The sequence below is a fragment of the Misgurnus anguillicaudatus genome, chromosome 22 (assembly GCF_027580225.2).
Source record: "Misgurnus anguillicaudatus chromosome 22, ASM2758022v2, whole genome shotgun sequence".
Lineage (NCBI taxonomy): Eukaryota > Metazoa > Chordata > Actinopteri > Cypriniformes > Cobitidae > Misgurnus > Misgurnus anguillicaudatus.
Genome location: NC_073358.2, coordinates 7,503,397 through 7,514,704, shown reverse-complemented (window position 1 = coordinate 7,514,704; position 11,308 = coordinate 7,503,397). Strand labels below are relative to the sequence as shown.

The 11,308-nt window shown below is 38.0% G+C and overlaps 1 protein-coding gene across 2 annotated transcripts; it reads left to right on the top strand.

The window, feature by feature from the left end:
• Positions 1–1,049: 1,049 nt before the first annotated feature.
• On the top strand, positions 1,050–11,076 carry ciz1b (cdkn1a interacting zinc finger protein 1b). 2 transcript variants are annotated; one of them, XM_055200600.2, is made up of 12 exons: positions 1,050–1,198; positions 2,722–2,879; positions 3,301–3,386; positions 3,537–3,598; positions 5,914–6,093; positions 6,196–6,320; positions 7,833–7,926; positions 8,096–8,209; positions 8,302–8,424; positions 8,496–8,568; positions 9,774–9,895; positions 10,437–11,076. In XM_055200600.2, exons 2-12 carry the CDS (start codon positions 2,782–2,784, stop codon positions 10,794–10,796), a joined length of 1,437 nt encoding a protein of 478 aa, XP_055056575.2. In that variant the 5' UTR covers positions 1,050–1,198; positions 2,722–2,781; the 3' UTR covers positions 10,797–11,076. The 2 variants fall into 2 exon arrangements, with proteins under 2 accessions (XP_055056575.2, XP_055056576.2); XM_055200601.2 differs by having other exon boundaries at positions 1,159–1,313.
• Positions 11,077–11,308: the final 232 nt, after the last annotated feature.

Genomic DNA, 11,308 nt, shown 5'->3' with positions numbered 1-11,308 from the left:
TCTGACAAAGCCATATTACATGGTCCGTGTAACGCTTTGCATTTCTTTTTTCAATTTGAACCATCAAAATGAATCAATTGAACCAATTGCTTCGAAAATTGATTCAGTTTTTCGAAGCAGTTCGAAACACCACACACGCTGGCGACCCCTGCTGGTCAAAATAGTGTAAAAGCAGTTATGTCCAAACATTTTACAATTTTTTTTTACAAAATAATAGCAAGATTTTTATTAAAATATGTTAAAAAAAATTAAATGAAGAGAGTATCTTCAATTTTATTGAGCGAATCACACTTCATCGAATTCTTTTTTTAATCAAACTACTTTAGCTCATCGATACACCATTATATGAATAGTACATTTAATATTTGTAAAGATAGACTGTAACAAAATTTGAGCAGTTAATGTAACTAATGTTTTTCGCCTTTCCCCCCGAAAATATTTATAGCAAAATAATATAGGTAGCTAACCTAACCATTAACCTTGGACTTTTTGTAGACAAGCCATTGTAAAAATTCGATATAAGAGCTGCCCAAACTAAAAACGACTTGCACTGACATGTCTTAAAATACATCAGTGGCCATTGCTTGCCTCAAAATGTACACAAGTAATGTTTTTATTACAGCATGTTTGTTCAAACTAGTTTTTTTTTATTAAACTAAGGTCCTTGTTGGGGAAACCACCCCAAAATGTGTTAATATCAAAGAATGTCATCATTAATAATTTAATCAGATTTACCGTTTGACCTTTTTTAATTACAGGACCTTTTCTCCTGAAACTATAAATTTAATTAATTAATTAATGCATGAAAAAATATTTTACATTATATAATTTATGTAGACTACTTAAATTAGTTAAAAAAGTAAGTATTAAAATGAATCAATATCAATTTAACTGTGATATAAAATTGTTGCCAGCCATTTACAACTCATACAATTGACTAATAATCAAATTTACTATGCCTTCACTATATATTAACCAGCCTATGGTATTAAGATGTCAGCTAGAATGTGTCATTTGGCCTTTTGTTTGGGTTCCTTGTATGGACTTTGTGGAGTTTATGACAAGCAATTCTTCTTCCGAACAGGATGAGGGCGCACGTCTGATTATTGATCTTAACTTACACATTGACTACAGCACCAGAGGAAGACTCATCTGGCGATTTAAAAGCTTACGGAAATAATGTTATTCATATCAGAAGGCGAGCTGTTTTAAAGTTGTATTTTTAGGAAAACCTGGCTTTAAATGTTTGCTATGTATTATAAACCTTTACACGGTCTAGTTTTTATCTCGCTTTCGTGCTGCCTGTCATTCAGGTAGGATTTCAATTATTTCAATAGTGTAGTAACCACTGTTTTAGCGGATGGATTACTTACTATATATTTCTTGTTTAACTAAATTAGCATGGTTTTACTGTGCTTGCTAAAGTAATACAATAGTGAATTTTGGTTATTATGGTTTACTACCTAAGCTGGTGAGCTGGTTTTAGCTGTGTTTTGGTTACTTTATAAGATGGACTTATGCTGACACAGCAGCTTGACCAGCTTTGCCATGCAGGGAAGACCAGCTTTGCCATGCTGGGAAGACCAGCTTAAACCAGCTAACAGTTACTGCCATGTAAACCAGCTACTAGCCTTTATTTTAGCTGTTTATTTCGGGAGGGAACCAATTTTGTTAAATTGTGTTAAACAGTGTGTACTTGAAAGTTACCATGGGATATTACCATCCCTGCTGAAAAAAACAGCATCAAACCAGCATGGACCAGCATGGGAATTATGCTGGTCTATGCTGGTTTAGCTGATTGTCACAGCATACCAGCACCAAAACACAACATATGCTGGTATGACCAGCATGTGATGCTGGTGCTAATGCTGGTTTAGATGGTGCTAATGCTGGTTTGTTGCTGGTGCTAATGCTGGTGCTGATGCTGGTGCTGATGCTGGTGCTGATGCTGGTGCTGATGCTGGTTTGATGCTGGTTTAGCTGGTGTTCACTAGCAAACCAGCACCAAAACACAGCATATGCTGGTCTTGCTGGTATGCTGGTTTTTTCAGCAGGGATGCTATTTCAATCTAAAGCTATTACTTTACCACAGTACTTCTATTGTTCTTTATTAAATTGGAACAAACCCAAATATATCAGTAGTTGCTCTGTGCACAAGGGGTTTTCAGAATAATCAGTGGACATTTTGCAAGACTTTTTTAAGATGTCAAATAAGTCTTTGGTGTCCCCAGAGTGCGTATGTAAAGTTCTAGCTTAAAATACCATATAGATTATTTATTATAACATGTTAAAATTGCATGTTTGAAGGTGTGAGCAACAATGGTGTGAGCAACTTCTGACATCACAAGGGGAGCCACATTTCAATGACCTATTTTTCACATGCTTGTAGAGAATGGTTTACCAAAACTATGTTACTGGGTTTATCTTTTTCCCATTTTCTAGGTTAATACAACTGGTGACCCAATTATAGCACTTAAACATAGAAAAAGTCAGATTTTCTTTATAATGTCCCCTTTATAGGTCATCATTCATATTACTTTATTGTGCATTTAACTAATATTAACAGGTTGAACATTTGATTTGACATATTTATGAGAAGGCCTATATGATAAAATGAACATGTACTAAAAAAAATGCTTCTTACTGTTGTAGAAGTTGTTCATTGTTAGTCCATATTAACTTATGTAGGTAACTAATGTTAACAAATGTGCTTTTTTTCAGGACAATCCTGTGTCAATTCTAGACAGAAAAGAGGACATAGGTGGGAAAAATAATGAGCAGATGAGAAATCCAGCACAAATTGGAAAAGGTACCATTGGACAGATTCCTTCTTCATTACCAGAACAAAAAGAGCTTCCTTCGATGCAGAGAGTTCAGAGGTAATCTTTATTGGTTCTCATAACAAAATCAAGAGACTATGGTCACACTTTATATTATGTGGCCTTAACTACTATGTACTAACTTTAAATACCAGTAAGACTACTTGTAGTGAAACTACAAGTTGTTTGGAAATTTGCACTATTTACTGAGTTTGAGATGCTGTATGGTTAAATGTAGGTGTAAGGGCATGGTTAGGATTAGGCTTCAAGTTATTGTAGGGAAAGGGTTGGGTTATGGTTAAGTGTAACATTAACAGTGTTACTATACATATTAATTAAGTGCCTGTATCAAATGGCCAAGTACATTGTAGTTAAGACCACCTGATATAAAGTGTGACCAAGACCATCTCTGCAGATAGAGTCGTTGATGCTGAGGTTATATTTAGGGTTTGTGCAAACCTTAATTTCTTGTACTTGACAGAGGAAATGAGCCAGGGGAGGAGTCGGCAAATAGAGATATACAGCAGTCACCTAAAGCAAACTCTGCAATGATATCAGACTGTAAAGGTATACATTACAAATTCTGTATAACACTCAGTGTTTATTCCTTTAGTCTAATGTTTACTTTTGAATTAATTTGACTTCATCTCTGCTAAATATTAGTACTGTGTGATGCACTATAATGTTATGCTTATATTTCCTTTATAAATGATGCAGAGGATGAAAACACCACCATACGGCTTGAAGACGACCGTGAGGATGAGAGCAGAGCAGCAGAGGTGCAGGGTCTCAGCAGCAATATAATCTCTTTTCCCATTTGTGTCTTTAAGCTCAGTATAGGCACCAGTATTTTTCTGATATTAGTTTTAATAGACCCTTTTACTGTTTGTACACAATGATGACGTGGCAGCGTATGCGCACGCATTTAGGCAACGGAAGTATGGCAAGAATCAGCAGTAAAGCAACACAGACAGAGAAAGATATTTAAAAAAGTTGACTTTATCAACTTTTTCAACACCGCTACAGATCCATGTACTATAGTGGAGTGGATAGAAGACGTTAGCAGATGGCCAAAAATTAAGTTGCCAGATACATATATACGTATATTAGTATATTATATTACTGAAACCAAACGCAACAACCAGACATTTTGATGCTGGGAAACCGTTTTAATAAACTTTCTGAGTTGCTAACATGTTAGAACCAATGGGGAATAACACTACTTCTGTTGCCCAAATGTGCGCGCAAGCTATTTGATCACGTGAGCTGTTAAAGGGTCTATAGCAAGATCGAAACATGACTTATGCAGGTTTTCGTATGTGCATGGGTTTGGTCATGAAATACACAAATGCAACACTTGCATACTAGCTTGTTTAAATCCTGCTAGCATTCGTTCATATACTTGTATAGTATAGAGTCTGTTTCGGCCCATAAGCTTCATTCGGAGCATTTTTGTAATGCTGATGTTTATGACAGGAAAGATTTGTGTTATCCCTCAGTTGTTTTCAAAAGCAAAAATCCTTCAGATCAAATAATAGTTTATTATATGCATGCCACATGTGCTATTACTATAATTACCCTGAAATATATACAGTACTGTGCAAAAGTCTTAGGGCTCAGTCACACCAAAAGCGTTTATGGCAGTTGCAGGGGCCTTTTTTGAATGATATTCTATGGGCAGGGCGCGTTTGCGCGTTGTTTATGCGCGCCGAGCGCCTTGCGGTTTTCTGCCGCCTGCCGCGCACGCGTTTTTGAAGGAGCGCTGAGAGCGGAGGAGCGCCTGACGTCATTCGCGTCTTCCATTGTCCAATCGAATGAGGGGAGAGGCGGGCCTTACGTTGTGGCGAGGGAAGTTTACAGTTGCTTTGAAGAACCGGATTCCACTCGCTCACTCTCTCCTGCGTGTTTGTGCTCCTCTTATCCTCAAACAAGGTCAGAGCAAGCGCCCTCTTTTTAAAGTTTCTGCTAATATGACAGTTAACAGCAAAAGAGCGCTCACGCTTCAATATTTGATTGACAAGACAGCTGACTCGGTGGTTGCTTAGCAATATGAAAAGCCGCGCTGCACTGCTCTTTTTTAAAAAAGGCAGTGCATCGCGCCTTGCGTTTGCAAGCGTTTAAAGCGCTTTTGGTGTGACTGAGCCCTTAGGCTGCAGTCACACCAAAAGCGTTTATGGCAGTTGCAGGCGCCTTTTTTGAATGATATTCTATGGGCAGGGCGCGTTTGCGCGCTGTTTATGCGCGCCGAGCGCCTTGCGGTTTTTTGCCGCCTGCCGCGCACGCGTTTTTGAAGGAGCGCTGAGAGCAGAGAAGCGCCTGACGTCATTCGCGTCTTCCATTGTCCAATCGAATCAGGGGAGAGGCGGGCCTTACGTTGTAGTGAGGGAAGTAGACTCGCTCACTCTCTCCTTCGTGTTTGTGCACCTCTCGTCCTCAAACAAGGTCAGAGCAAGCGCCCTCTTTTTAAAGTTTCTGCTAATATGACAGTTAACAGCAAAAGAGCGTTCACGCTTCAATATTTGATTGACAAGACAGCTGACTCGGTGGTTGCTTAGCAATACGAAAAGCCGCGTCGCACTGCTCTTTTTTAAAAAAGGCAGTGCGTCGCGCCTTGCGTTTGCAAGCGTTTAAAGCGCTTTTGGTGTGACTGGCTCCTTAGGCCACCATGCCAGAATTAGATTTGTTGTTTTTGCAATGTTATAGTGGTCATATATTATCGTTTCTTAGTCTCTTTAATAGAATACATCAAAAAAAAAAAAAAGGAAATGTGTATATAGTATTAAAAACAAGTTTTTAGGGTAAACTCCCCTTCCACTTAAGCAATAGCAGGAAACTGCAGGATCTCTTAAACCTAAATAAAATTAAATCCTAATTTTAAAGAAATTTGTCTTTTTACCTTATTCTGCTCAAAAACGCTCAAGATGTCAATCCCTAAAGAAGACATTTAGTCCTGAAAATTTTTATTTTTTGTACATATTTTCTTTATTTTCTGTTTGTATCTTAATAAAATAGATTGAAAAATAAATATGGATGGACATTAAAACTTGTAAAACAACAAAAAGTTTTTTAAGAATTTATATATTATATTGTACAGGTGCAGGGCGTCGGCACCTCTCTTAAAGTGACCATACAGCGCAGCAGTGAGAGTCGAGCCTTCAGCACTACACCTGAGGAATCGGCTGCAGGTGCGAGCCATGACGGCGAGACAGAGAAACGCAAACTCACAGTCAGACTTATCTGTCACATTTGCAATGTCACCTGTCCTGACTGGAAAGTAAGATATAACCGTACACTACTGAGACAATGTATCATTGTCAATATATGCCACAGGATGAAATGTGTTGTTTAAACATAGTGTATGAATTGACCTCGGCAGGCCTTTCGGATGCATATGGTCAGTTTGGATCATCAGCACCGTATTATGGAAATCCAGCAAGCGGGTAACACCCCCTTGGCCACATTGTTACCCCAAAGCCAGGAGTCCCTGCAAGGCATTAACAGGTGAGTTGTATGGTGCGCGTCTCAAATGTTAAACCAAAAAATTTAAATGATCCCATGATTTACTCACCCTCAAGTCATCTGAGATACATATGTGTAGCATCTTTTAGATAAAGAAAGAAAATTTCCTGGCTTTTCCAAGCTTTAGAGTGGGAGACTTCCAAGCCCAAAAAAGTGCATCCATCCTTCACTGAAGTAAACCACATGGCTCCAGGGGGTTAATAAAGGCCTTCTGAGGGTAATCGATGCGATTCTGTAAGAAAAATATCCGTATTTAAAACTTTATAACTAGCCAATTCGCATTCACCAGAGTTTCAGCGTAGATGAACATGGAGAGACCAAAACAATGCCAGTTACAAATAAAAGTAATCTAAACCAAGGATTTTAAAGAAAATGGCGTAGGATTTTGATATAAGACGAGTGTGTTATCCTGATATTGATATTATGATATGATGATATTACGCAGTGCCTAAAAATAGTCCCCATGGTAACTTTCAATAGCAGATGTCCCGATCTTAGTACACGATGTAACTTGACACGAAGAGTCAAGTTTTAAACAGGAAGAAATTGAAACTTTTTGGTTATTTTTAGCGCGGTGCTGGTGGTCTGGTCAGATTCAGTGGATTATGCTAAGCTATGCTAAAAGTGGTAGCGCCAGACCCAAAGATCAGCTGAATGGATTCCAAAACAGTACAAATCAAATTTTTTACTCTAGGGGAGCTGGAAAATCAGCATATTTTCAAAAAAAGTAATGTGTCCCTTTAACCTGATAAGGAACACTGTGCCGTACACGGTACACCCCCTCCCTTGCACGTGAGGCTGCATTACGTCATTGTATCTTTGAAGCATTAAATCTTCAAAATATACGGTCATGCGGCACATCGTTGTAAAGCTTAGACTTTCGGGATTCCATTAAGTGCACACACAAAGCAGTCATAAAACTGTAATCTAGTTGTTAGTTACCTGAACCGGGCGGCGCCGATTTAGGATATTTACTTACCTTCAAAATCTTCCCTTTATCCGCTTCGGTGAAATTGTCCAAAACAAATTGTTCTTAAATAGTCCAAGGAAATGGAATATACAAGCCTTTTAATCCAAAACGATTTGTTCATTTCACTATTTTGACGTTTCTGAACGAATTACGATATAAATAGTGTATACAATTAGTTCACTAACAGACATTCGTTCGAATCTCACTTTTCATTCACGATTTATAATTAATATATTCGGATGTCACGTTTATTGTGCAACGTCTGAGGAACAAATGCGCCCCCTTGTGGAATTTCAGCTGTTCCATAAGAGGCTACAGTTGTGGACCCTGTTTTCCAGTCATAAAAAGCCAGGACATTTTTAAAATAACTCAAATTCTGTTTGTCTGAAAAATGAATGACATATCTCAGATGCCTTAAGGGTGAGTAAATCAAGGGGTCATTTTCATTTTTCGCTGAACTATCGCTTTAACCATGTTGCCCATACAGTAATTCACAGCTCATTACTTCTCTTTGTTTATAACAGAGCGAGGAAGATGGGCCATCAGCGCTGGTGTCCAAACTGCCAGTGTCATTTCTCTGGTGACGTCATAGAGCACAGGCGAACTACAAAACACAAGGTGCTTATCGCAATACAAACTGAAAGAGCAGCCCACTATAGAGAAATATCTGCATAATTATATGAAATACTTAACAAGTACATATGGGTCACTGTCCATATATTGTATGTTTGAAGAATCAAGGTGTTTGAATCCTTTATATAATAACTCTGTTATGTTGGATCTTCAGCTGGCGAAGGTCTCCTCAAGACCTTTCTGTACGCTGTGTGAACGTCACTTCAGAACTCCTCGTAAGTTTGTGGAGCACATGAATTCTCCAGAGCACAAGCGGAGGGTTGAGGAGGTTTGTTGTGTGTCTTTTAGAAATCCTAAAATAAATGTGCAAAGTTACATTAGATGAAGTGATTTACTTGACTATTTAAACATGCATTACAGGTCAGAAACGAAGGCGACCCAGAAGTCATGGAAGAGTTAATAACAGTGGATGCTGTTGGTTGTTTCGAAGGGGAAGATGATTATGAGGAGGAAAGAAATGAAGACGTTCCCACGGTTGAGAAGGTAACTTTGTGCTCTTTTAAACTTGACATCTGTGTGTGATCTTGCAAGAATACTGATTTTTTTGTTAATAGCAACCTGCTCATAAAGAGATTATTCCTGAGGAAACAATTAAATGTGTGGTGTATGATCCAGAAACACAGTATGGTAAGTGCTGATCTTCAACCACATTTGTGACTTTGGACCACAAAACCAGTCTTAAGTCGCACGGGAATATTTATAGCAATAGCCAACAATAAATTATATGGGTTAAATTTGTGCCAAAAATCATTAGGTTATAAAGTAAAGATCATGTTCCTTGAAGATATTTTGTAAATTTCCTACCATAAATATATATCAAAATGACGTATTTTCTGGACTGTAAGTCGTTCCGGAGTATAAGTCGCATCAGTCAAAAATGTGTTTTGAAGAGGAAAAACATGTATATATATCCAAGCCCAGAAACAGACATTTAATCTTGAAAGGCTGAATAGGCTTTATTAACCTGACAAGCCAAATCAAATTCACCAAGCTCCCGAAGTCATTCAGCATCTCTGGATCCATTGAATTACATAAATACAGGAGCAGCATAGAGCGGACTCTCGCGGCAGTAGACGGTAATGGTTTCTCTTGGATCATATGGATCTGTTTCTTTCTCCCTGTCTCGTCCTCGACCCTGAGGACGGTGAGACGGGCAGACCCAGTTCCTGCAGCTGTGGAGGTCATCACACCACTGCTGCCCGTCCTTTGGCGAGATGCCCAGCCGATGCCTGGCCGGGAACCAGTTTAATTTGCTTACCCGTTCACATACCCCGATAGTATTTATATATATATATAAATATTAAATATATATGTATCTCTCTCAGGGGTTTTTCTCCTCCTAGGAGTTTTACTACTTTACTGTATATGTTACATTATTACTACGCTCGCTTGTCTATGCTTTTTCTACATCTACTGTTGTAAATATATACAATTTAATTGAATTGAATATGAATTAATTTTGACATATAAGTCGCACCTGACTATAAGTCGCAGGACCAGTCAAACTATGAAAAAAAGTGCGACTTATAGTCCGAAAAATAAGGTAATGTGTGTTGCTAAGGACTTTATTTGGAGCACTTTAGATGCAATTTTCTCAATATTTTCCTTTTTTTGCCCCCTCAGATTTTCAAATAGTTGTATCTCGGCCAAATATTGTCCTATCCTAACAAACCACACAGTAATAGAAAGCTTATGTATTCAGCATTCAGATGATGTATAAATCTCAATTTCAAAACATTGACCCTTTTGACTGGTTTTGTGGTCCAGGGTCACAGTTGTAGATTTTTAATGAATGTCTTCTGCTTTTTAACTGTTATGTTTTTAACCTTCAGGCACTAATTTTGTGGTCCCTGTTGCTGGCTTCCTGTGTCAGCTGTGCAATAAATTTTACCAATTTGAGTCTACTGCACTGGAAACCCACTGCAGGTCTTTTATGCACTTTCAGAACTTACAGGTGAGGAAAATAAAATAAAATAAAAACTCTTATAGCAAGACTTTATTTTAAGATACAATTGTGTACCCAGTCACTGAAACTCTTTAAACCTGGCCAAATAACTCTTTTCCTGCCAGCTTTTTTTTTAAGTTGCCAGCCAGCGCCAGCATTTTTTTTATGATTTTCACAAACGTTTAATGGCTTTCAGAAAATGTTCTTTTTTAAAATATATAAAGATACAATATATCAAATGAAAGAACAGACCAAAAAAACGTTTCATACTACCTTCATTTGTTGTCTTTTATCACCTCTCAAATATGGGTAGGTTTTTTGAAGGACTTTTGATAGAGATCAGATTCAGAGTGATGATCAAAACATACACAGAGTTTGAACTGTTTGCCCTTAGAGAAAACTTTAGGTTTATAAGTTGGGTAAGAGCGCCAATTTTTGGATACTTGGTGGACAAATGCGTGTGAATAATGTAAGACCAAACATAATTTTGACCAAGCAGAAAGAGATGCTTTGACCTGTAAAATTCCTACATTTTTTCATTAATTTTCAGAAGTACAATGCTCAGAAGACACAGAAGGAGCTTCCTCATGATAAGGACTATGAAAGTGATGTCTCATGCAGCAGTCCCATGCTGGACACCCGAGAACCGGAGCTCATTGCTGGCTGCTCTAAGATTTCTGACGGTACACGATCAGATCCCAACATATCACGCGTCCATCACTCAAAGAAGAGAAAGCGATCTAAAAGACCTCGAAAATCTATGACTTCAAACTTGAAAAACATTGTAGCTCCACAGAACTTCTCAGAGGTAGTATGTACTTCACATTTCGGTTCGGGGTGCAACCAGGAGTCGTACAACCAAGAAAGCAGAGCGCCAGGAGAGTCCATTGATAAAAAAAACAAGCTCTAATGACCCGAACTATCATCTCGAAGTGAACAAAAATGTGAGCACAACAGAGACAAAGTTTGTGCCATGTTTCACAGTTAAACTCTGAGACTTTTATACAATCAATGGAGTTTAAAGAGACAGCCAGCAAAGACCAAACAAAGCAAACTCATGTTCATAAAAGCCCAGGGAGAACTGTGAAGAAAACGTGAAAGGATGGTGTACACCAGTCTTGCAGTGTTACAAAATAATAAGAATGTACATATTATGTTACATAAAGCTCAATAAATGCTTTATAAACATGCTTAGGTTTTTATCCTACTTGCTTTAGGAGCTCTTCTTTACTCTTATACAGGGGTATCTTAAAAACTTTTTTAGTAACATCAGTCAGATACTAGAGACATTTTGGGGTGGTTTCAAAGACAGGGCTTAAGCGTTGTTTTTCATAAGTCTTAGTTTGTTTGATAAGGCAGATATTAGATATCTGTATTTTTCATCACATCATAAATTAATGGTTAAAATTGACCGAAATGTTC

What these genes read in the sequence shown, in the direction of transcription:
- ciz1b (XM_055200600.2), top strand. Translation starts at nt 2,782, where the DNA reads ATGAGAAATCCAGCACAAATTGGAAAAGGTACCATTGGACAGATTCCT. An exon ending in TGATCCAGAAACACAGTATG is followed by an intron (nt 8,569 to 9,773) that starts GTAAGTGCTGAT and finishes TTTAACCTTCAG; the next exon opens with GCACTAATTTTGTGGTCCCT. An exon ending in TGCACTTTCAGAACTTACAG is followed by an intron (nt 9,896 to 10,436) that starts GTGAGGAAAATA and finishes ATTAATTTTCAG; the next exon opens with AAGTACAATGCTCAGAAGAC.